Here is a 16,305-nt window from a genome sequence, read left to right on the forward strand (position 1 = left end):
GACAGAGACAAAGAGGGAGGAAAAGCTGTACACTGAATTCAGGGGTTGCCCTCCCGTGTGCCCGAGGTATAAGGGAGGCTCCCTCTTCCCACCACCTTGTTGACAGAAAATCCATCAAGAGAGAATGCCCGAGACCCTGCTCCCTCCCTAAGGTTCCACGTGCCCGAAGAAGGACAGAGCTACAGGGCCCCACCCCAGAGCCATCAGGTTACCACTCTGCTCACCCCACCCCAGGACCCCCTTAACACAGGCAGGAAGGGGAAGGGACACCCAGCCTTGGGTTCCCCCAACAAGGCCATTCTTGGGCTGAGCTGCTGTTGTCCAGGTTTGATCCTGGCCCTCACCCCGGAACACACCTCCCACAGACCCTTGCACCCCCAAAGCCCGGAGAGGAAAGCCCAACCTACCCTCACCTGGGTCCTCTGGAGTCACACTGAGCTGGGGCAGAGGCACCCAGAGTTGCCACGGTAGCGGGGGAGCAGTTTTCCAGATGGGATGGGCTCCCTTCTGGGCTCTGAGCCTCCCTTCCTCCAGGAGGGTGAAGGGAAGGGAGGAACCTAGGAGACTCAGTGGGTAAGAGAGGCAGACGTACACGTTTACACCACTCCACACACGTGAGGCCGGGACCAGAGGGTGGCACCGACGCCACCAGGCAGCTGTCCTCCCTGGTATGACGTCATTACGTGCAGAGCCACGTTTCCAAAGATGCCTGGGATAAGACCAGCCCTGGTGATCCTGGGACTTTGCTCTCTTCCTCGGCCTGAACCAGCCCCGTGGCCCTGCTCGTCTGGAGAGCCCATTATGAGACACTCGACCGTCCTCCTGGCCGTGGCTCTGGCTGCCCTCCTGGCTCCCGGGGCTGGGGCACCCTTCCTCAGGCAGGGCTCCCGGAACAAGCTGCTTCTTGTGTCCTTCGACGGCTTCCGCTGGAACTATGACCAGGACGTGGACACCCCCAACCTGGATGCCATGGCTCGAGACGGGGTGAAGGCTCGCTACATGACCCCCGCCTTCGTCACCATGACCAGCCCCTGCCACTTCACCCTGGTCACTGGTGAGTGTCGCCTCCGGATGGGGGCAGGAGGATCTGAGAACCAGGTGGGGATCCCCAGTGGGAACCAGAGCCCTGCTCCAGGCAAGAGGTCCTTGCTCCAAGGACAGGACACAGCCAAGGGACCTTTAAGAACCCTCGCTATTGGTGACAATCAAAGGCAAATAAAAACACTCAGTGGGTGGCCAAGCAGGGTGGCTTTTACCTGTAATCCCAGCAATTTGGGAGGCTGAGACAGAAGAATTGCTTGATGCCAGGAATTCGAGGCTGCGGTGAGCTATGATTGTGCTACTGCTCTTGAGCCTGAGTGACAGAGCAGACCCCACCTCTATAAAAAATGTTTAAAAATTAGGTAGGCATCCCAGCAGTGCACAGCGGTCGTCCTATCTACTGGGAAGGCTGAGGTGGGAGGATCTCTTGAGCCCAGGAGTTCAAGCCTGCAGTGAGCTATGATCATGCCACTGTACTCCAGCCTAGGTGACAGAGCAAGACCCCATTGCCGCAAAAAAAATTTAAAAATTAGCCAGGTGTGGTAGCACTCAGTTGTAGGTTTTAGAGACCCTGTCTCAAAAAAAAAAAAATGAGGTCATTAAACAGTGATCACAGGGAGGAAACCCCAAAGGGCTTCTGGAGGTGGTGAGTATGTCAGACAACAGGAGAGCTTCTCTCCCCTCCAGCCCACGGTAGTTCTGCCAGCTTCTCCTCTCCAATCCTTTCTGTCCTTTCCACTTATCACCCCTGACGCCCTCCCTGCCAGATGTGTCCAGGCTGCAGACAATACAGACACAGGTTTTTAAAAGCCAAGTAGCACAAAAAGGTGTTAGAGTGAAAAGCCAACACCCCCAGCAGCCACTGCCTCTCAGACTCTGTGTATCCTTCAAAGACTCTGGGTCAGTGTCCTGGGGCTGCCACAACAAAGGACCACAAACTGGGTGGCTTAAAACCACAGGAATTGGTTTTTGTTCTTCTGGAGGCCAGAAGTCCATGATCAAGGTGCTGCAGGGCCACACAACCTCCGAGGACTCCAGGGGAGAATCCTTCCAGCCTCTTCCCGCTCCTGGGGGCTGCCAGCAGTCCTTGGCAGTCCTTGGCATCCGGCAGCATCACTCCAACCTCAGCCTCCATCTTCACCTGGCCCTCTCCCCGTGTGTTCAAACTTCCCTCTTCTAGGATTGCTTGAGCCCGGGAGTTCAAGGCTACAGTGAACTATGACTGCACCACTGCACTCCAACCAGAGCAAGACCCCATCTCTAACCAAAACAAACAAACAAAAAAATCCCTCTATTTACAAGGACCCCCGTCATCGGATGCAGGGCTCACCCTATTTCAGCGTGGCCTCATCTTCCCCTAACTGATCACATCTGCAAAGACCCTATTTCCAAAAAAGGTCACACTCTGAGGTTCCAGGTGGGCATGACTTTGGGAGACGCTATTCATCCTGATAAAGACAGCTTATCGCCCCACCAGCATTTCTTTTCTTTTTTTTTCTTTTTCTAGAAACTTAATCTTTACGACCAAGGAGCGGCCATTTTAACACTGACTAGTTGTCCTTTTTTTCTAGCTGTTCACTTTACCCTTTAATCGCCAACCAAGGACAGAACCGGTTTCTCAGAGGTAGCAATCGATAATTGTTTTACAACCCCCTCCCCAGCTTGTTTTGTACTAATCAGCTTTTCTATTTCAAGTGATTGCTTCCACCCCTAAGACCCAAGTTAACCTTTTTTTTTTTTTTTTTTTTTTTTTGAGTCAGAGTCTCGCTTTGTCCCCCAGGCTGGAGTGCAGTGGCACGCTCATGGCCACTGCAGCCTTGACCTGCTGGGCTCAGGTGATTCTTTTGCCTCAACCTTCCAAGTAGCTGGAACCACAGGCATGCGCCACCACACCCGGTTAATTTTTTTTTTTCTTGATTTATTGTAGAGATGAGGTCTCGCCAATGTACCCAGGCCAGTCTCGAACCCCTGGGCCCAGGCAGTCCTCTTGCCTCTGTCCTCTACCTTCCAAAGTGCTGGGACCACAGACATGAGCCACTGTGGGCTCCCCCCTGCCACCCACAGCATTTCTATCCACAATTGGAGGCGTGTCATTCTCCCTTGCACACCTCATCCCTTTTACTCTCTGTGTTGCCTACAAGGAAGGGGAGGGAGGGCCACTCTCCATCACCTCTTTTCTCACCTCTTGGATTTAGTACTGCATGGCCGTGTTTCTTTGCAAAAACACATTTCAAAAAAATCTCCTGGGGCTCTCCTCGGTTCATGTAAATTCCTGCTGAGGATGTGGAGAGATGGCTCGGCCATAATTTATCTAATCAGTTCCTTTCTGATGACCATCTAGGTTGCCCCCAATCTTTTGCTAAAATGACCTGGGCAGTGCCAAGGTCCCTGCACGTGTATCCGTGCACATGTGCACATTTAGCTGCAGGATCGACTCCTGAGAGTGGAAGTGGAGCTGCAGGCCAAAGGACACGGGCCTGCTCGTCTTGAACGTGACCTAGAACCTTGGCTCCCACTGGGGGCAGACTCTCCGACACAGCGTCAGAGAGCTTGCCCCCTCACCCACCCTGTTCCCGGCCCACTCCCCCACCCGGAATATGGGGAATCTGGCCTGCCGCCATGCTGTGTCTTCCATTCCTCAGTCCTTCCTTCACTGTGACCCCGAGCCCATCCCACCTCCCCCTGCACCTCTTTCTCCATAGGCAAATACATCGAGAACCACGGCGTGGTCCACAACATGTACTACAACACTACCAGCAAGGTGAAGCTGCCCTATCATGCCACGCTGGGCATCCAGAGGTGGTGGGACAACGGCAGTGTGCCCATCTGGATCACGGCCCAGAGACAGGTATGCCACCCTGCCCACATGGACGCCAGCCTAGGCCCCAATGAGGCCCTGACCCTGAAAGACCCACAGTGCGCCCTTTCCAGGCTCTGGGAGTCTTGCAGCTCCTGGCCTCGTGGCATGGGAGGGTGTTAAATAGGGCCCCAAGGGAGTGGGTGGTGGGTGCTGCTGAGGACTGACCAGAGGGCTACATACAGGCTCAGCCCATGGACAAGCTCTGCCAGGACTTCCCTGGAGCCCTGGGGCCAAGAGGGATTGCTCTGTCCCCTCAGCAGAGGGACAACTGCTCCCTTGGGCCCTGCAGCACTGGGGTAGGGTCACACAAGGACAACAGTTGGGACTCAACAAGAAAGTATTTAGGCCAGGTTCGGTGGCTCAGCATGTAATCCCGAGCTTTGGGAGGCTGAGGTGAGTGGATTGCCTGAGCCCGTGGGTTCAAGACCCGCCTGGGCAACTTGGCAAGACCTCATCTCTACAACAAATCAAAAAATTAGCCGGGTGTGGTAGCGCACACCTGTAGTTCCAGCTACTCGGAAGGCTGAGGTGGAAGGATCGCCAGAGCCCAGCAGGTCGAGGCTCCAGTGGCCAGGAGTGGCCACTGCACTCCAGTCTGGGTGACAGAGTGAGACTCCAACTCAAAAGAAAAGAAAAGAAAATATTTAACAACAAAATGGCTTTATCTCTTTCCCGTTCCACACCCCTCTCGGGGCTGGACATTTCAAAATTCTAAAGGGCCAAAGATAACGTAAGAGGTGGGTTGTGGTGTTGACCCAGGAATCTCACCAATTTGCAATGCTCTGGGAGCCTCCTGCCCAGAAGTGAGGCTTCCGGTCAACAAAGTCAGTGGAGGTTTCCAAGGAGAGCCCAGAATAAACACCAGTGCCTATGCCTACCTGACAGCCAATTGTTCCACTTGAGTCTGATTCCCCTGACTCCAGAAGGATCTATACATGTGCTCATGGCTCCTTCCACAGGGCCTGTGAGTAGAAAGCCAAAACAGAGACCCTGGCTTCTCATGAGGCTCGAGTCAATGAAAGACTGGCCTGCAGGAGCAGATGGGAGGGGGGCCCTCCAGCATGAACAGGGGATGGGAGGATGGGCAGATTCCAAATAAAGCAGTGATTTATGGGCTGAAGGACAAACAGATGGAAGGTTGGAGGGGCAGGGGACTTGCAGACTTGCACTTGGACAAGAGTCAGAAGGGGACACTCTCCAGGCAATGTGGTTTTAAGGGACCTGGAACCACAATGATGAGGATACTGTGTATCTGGGGAGGCTTTTCTATCCATTGTCTAACTGAGTGCTTGAGTCTACCAGGTGCTGTGAGATAAGAGACAGTTCAGAAAGTATAAGCCTTGGCCAGATGCTGTGGCTCACATCTGTCATCCCAGTACTTTGGGAAACTGAGACAGGAGGATTGTTTGAGGCCAGCAATTCAAGACCAGCCTGGGCAACATAACGAGACTCCTGTCTCTACAAAAAAATAAAAGCATTAGCCACATGTAACGGTGTGCACCTATAGTCCCAGTTACTCAGGAGGCTGAGGCAGGATTACCTGGGCCCAGGAAGTTGAGGCTACGGTGACCTGTGATTGTGCCACTACACTCCAGCCTGGGTGATAGAGCAAAACTGTCTCTAGAACAAAAGGAAGAGGAAATTTTTTAAAAGACAACAGGCAGGGCACGGTGGGTCATGCCTGTAATCTTGAACATTTTGGGAGGCCAAGACAAGAGGATTGCTTGAGCCCAGCCTGGAGTTTGAGTTTGAGACCAGCCTGGGCAATATAGTGTGACTTCATCTCTACAAAATATTTTAAAAATTACCTCGGCCTGGTGGTGCATGCTTGTAGTCCCAGCTACTAGGAAGGTTGAGGCAGAAGGATCACCTGAGCCCAGGAGGTTAAGGCTGCAGTGAGCTGTGATCATGTCACTGCACTCCAGCCAGGGCGACAGAGTGAGATTCTGACTCAAAAAGTAAAATAAAAAGCCTCATGGCTGCAGCTAGAAACGGTAATGGATGGGTGGGCAGAGAAGTAGGGGATGGGGGGAAATGTGCTAGTGGAGATGGAATGGGGGCACCCACCAAGGAGCCCTGTCCTTAAAGCTGCCTTACTCTGGCAGGGCCTAAAAACGGGCTCCTTCTTCTACCCTGGCGGGAACGTCACCTACCAAGGGATGGCCGTGACGCTCAGCCGGAAGGAAGGCATCCTGCACAACTACAAAAACGAGACAGAGTGGAGGGCCAACATCAACACGGTGATGCAGTGGTTCACCAAGGAAGACTTGGACTTGGTCACGCTCTACTTTGGAGAACCCGACTCCACGGGTCACAAGTACGGTCCCGAGTCCCAGGAGAGGAAGGAGATGGTGAGGCAGGTGGACCGGACCGTGGGCTACCTCCGAGACACCATCGAGATCCACGGCCTCACGGACCGCCTCAACCTGATCATCACGTCCGACCACGGCATGACGACCATTGACAAGGAAGCCAGCGACCTGGTGGAGTTCCACAAGTTCCCCAACTTTACCTTCCGGGACATCGAGTTCGAGCTCCTGGACTATGGGCCCAACGGGATGCTGCTCCCCAAGGAAGGGATGCTGGAGAAGGTGTACGCCGTGCTCAAGGACGCCCATCCCAGACTCCATGTCTACAAGAAGGAGTGGTTCCCCGAGTCCTTCCACTACGCCAACCACCCCCGTGTCACGCCCCTGGTGATGTACAGCGACCCTGGCTACGTCATCCACGGGGTGAGTCACCTCCTGGAGGCGCGGCCCACTGCGGGGCTCGCTGGCTGGGCTGTGGGTCCTTCCATGTCTGTAAAAGCATCCCTTAATCCTAGCTACTTGAGGAGTGCCAGCCACCAAAGGGACACGCCCTTCACTGTCAATAGGGGTGGGGGGTGCACATCCACATATGAGTTTCGGGTAGCAGGTGGGAAGTCCAGCCACATGGGGGCCTGCAAGAGGCGGGCAAGAGGGAGAGGCTTGATCCCCCATCAGCAGAGCACCCAGGGGCGCTAAACGGGAAGCCTGGAACCCCTCAAGGGAGTGACTCGTGGGGCAAACGTTCAACACAGCGTGAAAGAGGCAGAGAGACGTTCAGCATTTCCTTGGGGTCTCCCCCTTGATCTTTGGGGTCTCAGGATTCAGAGAAACTAAGTCTCAGAACCCCTCCCGCCCCCACGTTGGAACTCCTTCATGGGGTCCTCTGCACTGGCCTATACCCATGGGGTCACTGAAGATTGGAGGTCGTTCTTGAAGGCAGGGGTTAGTAAAATCCTCACCTTATAGGTGAGAAACGGAGGCAGAGAGAGGTAAAGTTACTCAGTGAGTGAAGACACTGAGAATGGACCCAACTATTCTGGCTCTAGAACTGCAGATTTTAACCACTTCCAGATGTTGGCAATTTACCAGAGTTTGTTCCTATTGTCAGGCTTTGGGGCTACTGACATTTTCCTTAAAGAACAGTGCAGCTGCCGACCCTCAGAGGGCGCTGGAGGGGAGGGTGGGTTAGCAAGGATCTGGGACTCTTGCCCCCTCCTGGCAGAGGATTAACGTCCAGTTCAACAACGGAGAGCACGGCTTTGACAACAACAACATAGATATGAAGACCATCTTCCGGGCCGTGGGCCCCAGCTTCAAGACAGGCCTGGAGGTGGAGCCCTTTGAGAGCGTGCATGTGTACGAGCTCCTGTGCCAGTTGCTGGGCATCATGCCGGAGGCCAACGACGGGGACCTCAGCACCTTGCTGCCCATGCTGCGTCCAGGTGAGAGCAGGTGCCCCTCTGGCACCCCTCCGCCCAGGCCCGTTCTGGTGTGGCTTCATGTGTGTGTATGTACGTGTGTGTGTGTGTGCGCGCGCGCACACCTCATGCCCACAACCAGGCCACCCCACAAGCACCTTGTGCATCCTGGGTCCCCAAGAGGGAAAGCGGGCAGAGGGAACAGCCTCCTTTGAGATGGAAATGGAGAGAAGTATGTGGGTTGCCCCAGGAACAAGTCCATCTCCTGGCACCTGGATTTACACACCCCACTCTCCACCACAGTCACCTAAGAATATCCTTTCATCTATCTTCTTCTATCAGTCCCCCACGCATACACCTCCCCACCCCCACCCTGATGCACCTCAAGGGCAAAGGTCACCCAGAAGCTATCAAGATGGTGGACCCTAGTAGGGGCCTGGCTGGGGTGGGGAAGTCTACTGAGCCAAGCTGTGAAGGACCATGGTGAACATGGGACTAAGGGGGCCATAAGAGAGCAAGTTGGGGGCTTGTGGGGACTCCCGGAGGACCCTGGTCCACCATGGAGGAGCTGGGGTGAGAAGCCACCCTTTACCTCTCTCATGGATCTTCTGGCTTTCCTTAGGACTCTCACCAAGTCAAGGGCCTACTCCCTCACCAAGCCAAGGGCCTGCTCTCTCACCAAGCCGAGGGCCTGGCCTCCCGACAAGCCAAGGATCTGATCTCCTGCTAAGCAGCCGGCCTCCCTTGCTGGGACTGCTGGGAGCCATGTTTCTTCTGGTCAAGGTCGTGTGATGCACCACCACTCAAGGTTAGAGACCCAGAATCGGAGGAGGGGAGGGTGGCATCACACTCCCTGATCCCGCCCCCTGATACCCTAACTGTGGACCTTGGCAGCCAGAACAGGGCTGTCGGTGGCTCTCATGGAAAGGAGGGGCCCCAGGGAAGTCCCTCCCAGTCTCTCTGCCGTGGGCTGTAGGGCCTTCCAAAGCAGACAGCCCAGCTGAGACCGATAGGTCCACCTTCCCCTGGGAGCCAGAACACCCCTCAGCAGCCTGCCAGGGCTGCCACCTCTCCTCCTCCCTGCCACATCTCCGAGCTCCACCAGGGCCAGCTCAGAAGCTGGCACATGGGGTGCATTTGGGAGGAAAGTGCCAGGGGCTGTGTCCTGAGGCTGGCCTTCGAGGACAGTGTCCCCTTGCTTTTCTACCTGTGCAGTGACAGCCCTCTGACCCAAGCAGAAGTCATTCATTCCTTCTACAAATTTGTAATGGGAGCCAGCTTGATGTCAGTCTCTGGGCTACAGATCGCACCAGGTGATCCAGGCCTGGATGGAGTTTGTCACGTAGGGACCGAGAAGGTGGTCAGGCACAAAGTGAACCAGTCAATACACAGAGTGTGCAGGTGGTGACGGTGGCAGAGAACAGATGAGACCGTAGAGAGGGATGGGGATAGGGAAGGGACTGCGTTCCAGGTGGTCTGGCCTGGGTGGCCTCTCTGAGGAGGTGGATCTGGGGTGAGACCTGACTGATGAGCAGAAGCCAGCTACCCTGGGCTCGGGGAAGAGATCCCAGGTGGAGGGGTCAAGGAAGGGCCCTGGATAGGCCTGGTTGAGTGTGTTTCATGGGGAAACAGAAGGCCAGCGTGTTGGAGGCCGTCACGAGAGGATAAAGAGAACATGAGCTCACCACTGTGCAGTGGCAGGGATGGCATCACACGCCGGGGGTGGCCCAGATGCAGTTGTGCTGGGTCTGATGTCGATGATTAAATAAGTACTCTCACCACCGGGCAGGAGCACAGAAATGGGAGCAGTCTGTGGCCTGTGGAGAGGCTGCTGCAGGAGCCTGGGCAGGACATCCCAGTGGCCAGGGGAGGGACATGGCGATGTGGCCAGACTCAGAACACCTTGGAGAGGCACAACCTTCAAGTTCTGTGGCTAGATTCTGTCCATGAAGAACATGGAAAGAAGAAGGATGGGTCTGAGATTGGGGTGAAGAGTGGAGGCACTTCCTGAGACATGAAGGTGTCAGGCACAGGAGTTGAGGGATCGAGAGTTCTGTGAATGTCAGTTCAACACCTGTGACATGTCCACATGGAGCTGCTTCTGGGCACAGGTGGGACAGATCAGTCTGGCACCCAGGGATGGAGTTGGGGCTGGGGAGTTAGATTTGAGACTTGTCAGCAGACTGATGGTATCTCAAGCCATGGAGCCAGATGAGAAGACGTGGTGACCACACTGCTCACTGAGACATGTCTGGTGAGATGGGAGAGTCGGGAACTGGTCCTGTCATGAGTTAGGAGAGGAACGTGTTTGCAGAAGGAGGAATGTAGAGACGTGTGTGGCAAAATCTTTCACGGCCAATGTCACAGTCAGAAAGGACCCAAAAAAGCCCTGCCCAGCCACTCCTGTAGATGATGATGCTAGAACCCAGAGACGTTAGCCGCCTAGCCCAAGGGCACCAAAGAGTGAGTGTCCCAATGCTGGGTTTTAAAGTCCTGGTCCTGGGTGCCTCCGGCTACAACACTGGTCTCTCCATGCTTGGGAGTATCTGGTCCTTGCAGCAAGTCTTCTAGCACCAGGCAGGAATGTCGTAGGATTTCCATAGCACCAGAGTCCACAATCATTTGTTCTCCATGAACCGAGAGACAGACTCAAAAAGGCCATGATTCAGATTTCACATGCAAGGAAATTGAAGCACTGGAGAGAGACAACCATGAGAAATCTCCAGCCTATTCTCACGGGGTTTTCCCCAGAGGGACAGCTGCAGTGGTATGCTGGCAAGCCAGCTCTCCAGACCAAAACGAAAAACAAAAACCCGGATTTGCCCATTTCTGTGGTGTAAATACTCCCACCATGGTCCATTTCAAGCCACTAACATGACGTTGGGAAGAAGTCTGCAGCAACGGCCATCAGGGGGCAGCCCCTGAAGCCCGAGCGTGTGGCCAGGAGCTTTGCTCATAGGCTCCCTGGCTTGGAGTGTCCATCACAGCCGGTCAGTTCCATCTGGAACTTGAGCTGCATCCTATGGCCAGTTTCTTTTCTCTAAAGACGGTGTCAGGGGTACTTGCCATAAGTTGAAAGGAACATCGTGTTACAGGCACAGCCCCTCACGTGGCTTTGCAGGGTCCCCCTGACCAGACAGAGGAGCAGGCACAAGAGACAGGGAGGCTCTCTTCTCCCCTGGGCCTGCTCAAGACCCAGTGAAGCCTGGGAAAGTGTCTGTCCCCTGCCCAGAGAGAAGGATCTAAGGCCACCCCCATCATTCCTCTACCCCCATGCCCAGACCTGCACCCACTTGTGCCCTTCCAGGCACAGCCAAGAAGCTGGAATTCCCACAGGGGTCCTTCTCAGTCACAACCTGCAAGAGACAGCCCCCCGACTGCCTGCCCTCCCAACACCTCCTCCCCATGACTCCCTCCCTCCTATGTCCTGTCACCTCCTCCAGACCCGCCCTCACCCTGCCCCATCCTCTCTTCCCAGCCCAACACATGCCACTTGTTCTTCCAGAAACCTCTGGAAGCTGCCCATGGGCCCTGAGCGGACACTCTGGCTGTGATGCTCTACTGGACACAATGGACCTTACCTCCCAGTATATCCAAGGCCACAGACCGTATGCTACTGTCGCCACAGCGCCAGCTCCTGCGTGGCCACTGTGATGATGGTAAGAAGCCTCTCTGCCCAGGTTCACCGCTCCCAGCGCTCAGGCCGCCCGCACCCCCGAAAGGGCTCCCCTCCCCTTCGGTCTCCCTCCTGTAAAACCCGTCCCTGATACAAAATAGAGTACCCAATTAGCAAGAGAAGAAAACATTGTTCTCATCTATGTGTATTTCACTTCCACATTTCAAAAGTATATTTTATATAACATAAACCATGTTCCATTGAAAATTATATATTTGCTTTTAAAAATATTTTCAATGTCTTTAAAATGTTCATTAAAATGTTTTATCGCATTATTTGTAAACATCATTTAAACAATAAATCAATTTATCACAGTTCATTAAAAAAAAAAAAAAAACCCGTCCCTGAAGCGGCACTGCCGTCTACGGCCACGCGGGGGCGCGCGGGAGCCCTGCGGGTGGAAAGGGAAGGGTCTTCAGTTGCGGTGCCGGAGTCTCTGCCCAGTGGGCCTCGACCTCGGCCCCAGACACCCTGGAGGGGCGCTGTCCGGCACCAAACACCCATGGAAGTAAAGGACAGGCCCCGTCCATGCCGAGCAGACGTCGGCCAAGTCGCAATAGCCCACAAGGGGGGGGGACTTTTTCCCTAATACCTGCTGGCTTCCTGGGTTGGTGACTGTTCTACCCATCGGCCCCTGTGTGTGATAAATGTTTAACTCCTTACCACGGATCACAAACACCGGGACCCATTCCTTCTTGTGGGGATAGGCCCTGGTTGGCTGCGGTGCTCAGCAAAAAATAACAAACGGATGGGGCTCGGTGGCTCATGTCTGCCATGCCAGCACTTTGGGAGGCCAAGTCGAAAGGATTGCCTGACCCCAGAGGTTCAAGGACAGCCTGGGAAACTTGGCAAGCCCTCGTCTCCAATACATTAAAAAAAAAAAAATCAGCCAGGCATGGTGGCGTGTGCCTGTAGTCCCAGCTACTTGGGAGGCTGAGGTAGAAGGATTGCCTGACCTCAGCAGATCGACGCTGCAGTGGGTGTGAGCATGCCACTGCACTCCAGCCTGGGCGACAGAGTGAGACTCCAACTCAAAAACAAACAAAACTATTTTCTAGGAGCATGGGCTTTGGAGTCAAACAAATTCGTGTTCCAGCCCTAGTCTCTCACCCAGATGTGGCATTGGGTGAAGTCGGGGACTGCCCCCGCCTCTGTTTCCTCATCTGAAAAAGTGGGATAATGAGGAAAGTGCCCACCTCCCTGAAGTGCCCGAGGACAAGGTGTGGCTCCTCAGAGAGACCTTGGCACCCAGGCAGGGGCTTCTGGGAGGCAACCTTTGGGAGAATGAGAACCCAGCCTTGGGAGGTGTTGAGTTTGTCAAATGCTGCTCTCAAGAATAAACTGACTGTGACAGGGTGAGACCCATTCTTTGAAATATGAGTTTGTCAGGATCTATTTCCTGCCTACAAAACCCTTCTCCCCTTCTGGGGTCTCTTCTTGCTGCCTGTGGCCTTAGTTCCATCCAGTCCCCAGGGTCCCCCCTGACCCACTGCCTAGGATGGAGTCCTGCCTCGGGTGGAAAGGGTTGTAGGCCCCCCGGCCCCAGATCCAATGGTTTTCCTGGAAGAACTGCCCTCTTCCTCACCCCATCCCCTGCAGCCACATCCCAGGACACCCAGGCCAGCCTGCCCATCCGCACCCACTCTGACCCTATGGCTGGGCCAGACCCTTCCGGGACAGGCCCAGCTCCAGTCTTGGCTGTCTTAAGCCTGCCCATCCGGCTGGAGGAGTCCACATCTACCACCTCTGAGCAGCAAGGGCTCACAGGTGCTGGCATAACTACTGAGAACGTTGGTCTCCAAAAGACATCCAGCCTTACTCTGAGACCCCACAATGACCATGTCTGTGTGTTCAACCTCATTCGTCTACTTTCCAGGGGCTGAGCCAACAGATGCTTTGAGACATGCTCCTGATTGGCTTTATCTAACAGAAAAAGCAAAGAAAAGGAGAGAAGAGAAAAGAGAGGAAAAGAACCTGGTCTGTCTCATATTAAACATTCCATTACTCCAGATGTTGGATGTCCCAAGGGCACCACCGAAAACATCTCAGTGGCGGGCCGACAACCCACTAAACAAGCTTCCTGTGTGAGGAGACAGGGCTGAGGCCTGGCTGCACACGGGAAAGGGAGAGCTGTTTTTCCTATCTGTGCAGCCTTGGGTGGGTGTGGAATGCCGGGGCCCAGGTTCAAATCCAGCTGTCGCACTACAAGACTCCCCAGCTCTGTAGCCTTAGGCAAGTTGCTCACTTCTCTGGACCTGTTTCTTCATCTCTAAAATGAGCATTGATAAAGGATTCATCTCATAGAGTGGTCACAGTGATTACATGAGTTAATACTTGCAAACGGCTTGCAACAGAACCCAGTAGTGGAAGGCCTAAGTGTTCTAAAGAGACAGGGTGATGATCACTTTGTACCAAATAATGAGGAAGTCACTCCTCTTTTAAACCCACCTCCAAGGCTTCTTGTTTCTCAGCAGAAAGTTTCTGGATAATGAAGCCAAGTCCTAGCACCTCTCTTTTGTGGCATGGAGAGAGACACCAGGCTTCCAGTTCCTGCAAGCTACTGTATCAGGAAGGACTCTTACAGCAGTTTTATTTGCTTTGTTTTTGTTTGTTTTCTTTTTAGAGATAGTGTCTTCCTTTGTCACCCAGGCTGGCCTCCAGCTCCTGGCCTCAAGCAATCTTCCCAACTTGGTCAGGCGTGAGCCAGCACCACCGGACTACTTGCATTGTATTTGGTTTTACTAATCACCTTCCATGTTTGGTCAGTACCACTCACTTTCCATCTACATCTGTTTTTGTTTATTTATTTGTTTTTCCTTTTAAAATCAACTGAAGGGTGTTGAACCCAGTCTCTCTCCCCAACTGCAGGACCCTGTTACAGCGGCCTCTATACCTATCCCAATGAGCCTTAAAAAGTCTTTTTTAATTAAATTAAATTAAGTAATAGAGAATGAATTTACTTAAAGAAAAACGTTGACAGAGTAATGGTGTAGGTGACCGCCAGGAGGTCGGCCAATAGCAAACCTGCTGGAGGTCACCCCCGCTCCCAGAGGTCATTCCCATTCCTACCTGCCTCTACCGCCTATCAACCATGTGGCCAGCCCAGGAAGCTTCTGGAAGGCAGCATGGGCTTCCCAATGGCCAGCACTCAACGATTCGCCCCCAGGGAGTCTATGTTTCCCAGGTGTCCTGCACCCCTCCTGGCTTCCAGTTGGCTGAGTTCAGAACACAACTAAACACTGGTCTTACACTTCTCTGTACAAAGCTCATTTTAGTATCAGCCCAGGTGAAACCGATTACAAAGAAAAAAATCGCAGCTGAAACAAAGTTGTGCATTGCATCCTGGATCCACTTGGAGATGACTGGGGACAAGCCACGCTTATAGAGCATACCCCCCATAAATCTCTATCAACCCAAAGACTTCTCTGAATTTGGCCGATCCAGACGCTAGCAGTAAGGCATAAAACACCTGGGTACTGACCGGAATGGTTCTTGCATGGCCGGGTGGACCACTGGGACACAGGAAGCCCCCTTTGTCCCTTTGTCAGGAAGCCCCACCCCTTTAGAGTGGGCTCTGCATGCTGTCACCAGGAGTCAGTACTCTTGGGCTCCTCAATACTCCTTGAAACCTTTCTCAAGCAGCTTCTGAAGTGGTAAGAAGAATTCAGAACCTCCTGTTCGTCCAGCTTCTCCTACTCCTTTCGCCTTCTCTGAAATAGCTTCAGTCCCGCTCAGATTCAGCCTTGGGGTAGTGGTCAAGGACTATTTAAGAATTTGCTCAAGTCATAGATAGATCCCCAAATGAGCAATGGTAGTTCAGAGAAGAGAACTATAACGTTCAGAACCAGGATTTTGTGGGGGTCCCCTGAGAGGGGGGATCATGGAGTCTCATCCTTAGCACAAAGACCACCCTGGATCAGTGGTTCCTAAATTTGAACTTGCCTCAGAATCGCCTTGTTAGGTCAGATGCTGGGTGTACGCACACCCACAGACACACACACTTCTGAACAGAGTCTGGGGCAGGCCTGCGAGTCTGTATTTAGGCCTAGTGCCCTGGTGATTCTGATGCTGCTGGCCCAGGCGCCAAACCCTAGAATCACAGCACTTGGTAAAGGTCATAAATAAATGAAGGAATGAAAACGAACCTAGCCCAACCTCCTCATGCTAACAGGATAAAAAGGCAGCGTCACCCACCAGGCTGGCTCTGGGCAGAGTGGGGAGGAGAGACAGGATCTCCGAGTTCAATCCTGATGGGACCTGGCCAGCCCTTTCCTGAAGGTGGGTTTCTCCCTGAAGCACATATTATGTCCATTCTCCCCAGAACCCAGAGCAGCTGCCAGGATTCCTTCTTTTCCACCGAAAACTCCTGTGTGGCAAACGCAGGGGTCTCTCTGGTTCATTTTGCAATATTTATTTATTTATTTTAGGAACAGGGTATCGCTCTGTCTCTCAGGCTGGAGTTCAGTGGCGTGATTTTAGCTCACTGCAACCTCAATCACCTGGGCTCAAGCGATCCTCCCACCTCAGCCCCTGGATTGCTGGGACTGCCAGTGAGTGCCACCACCCCCAGCCCCTGTGGCTCACAATCGGTCATTTATTTTGTCCTGAGACTCAACAGAACCCACAAGTTCATGTGACTGGACAGCTCTGCTTATGATGAGGCCCAGGGTTTGTTCCTTAACGCCAGCGTTTCCCAGTCTTTAGAAGGACAGGTTTTTCTCCTGTGGGCGGGGTCCTAAGACCTGGCTGCCCACCTCATGGCTGTCAGCGCTTTACACAGGGGACTTGCTTGGAAGGAAACAGCAGGAATGACTCTGTCCCCATCCCCAGGCCTACAGAGGACTTGAGTGGGGAGGCCCCAGCTCTGGGACCGAGGAGGGCGTCCCGATCTCTTCCCCGCCCCCCACCCACCCACCCCCACATCTTGAGCCCCACCGGGAGGGGTGTCCACGCAAAGGATGATTTGCAGGGGTGTGTCCCGGGGCAACCCGCTCGTCCGCG

General features: G+C 53.8%; 1 protein-coding gene across 1 annotated transcript in view; it reads left to right on the forward strand.

Moving 5' to 3' along the window:
• Positions 1-717: 717 nt before the first annotated feature.
• ENPP7 (ectonucleotide pyrophosphatase/phosphodiesterase 7) overlaps positions 718-16,305 on the forward strand; it is a 55,560-nt gene continuing 39,972 nt past the window's right edge. Inside the window, exons 1-5 of the mRNA XM_021709319.1 lie at positions 718-1,054; positions 3,744-3,889; positions 6,007-6,633; positions 7,433-7,652; positions 12,904-13,094. Of these exons, the coding sequence (XP_021564994.1) occupies positions 802-1,054; positions 3,744-3,889; positions 6,007-6,633; positions 7,433-7,652; positions 12,904-13,094 (1,437 nt within the window). The 5' untranslated portion in view covers positions 718-801. The remainder of the gene's footprint in view (positions 1,055-3,743; positions 3,890-6,006; positions 6,634-7,432; positions 7,653-12,903; positions 13,095-16,305) is intronic.

Source organism: Carlito syrichta, unplaced genomic scaffold (genome assembly GCF_000164805.1).
Source record: "Carlito syrichta isolate Samal-C Ts95f unplaced genomic scaffold, Tarsius_syrichta-2.0.1 Scaffold172165, whole genome shotgun sequence".
Taxonomy (NCBI): Eukaryota; Metazoa; Chordata; class Mammalia; order Primates; family Tarsiidae; genus Carlito; species Carlito syrichta.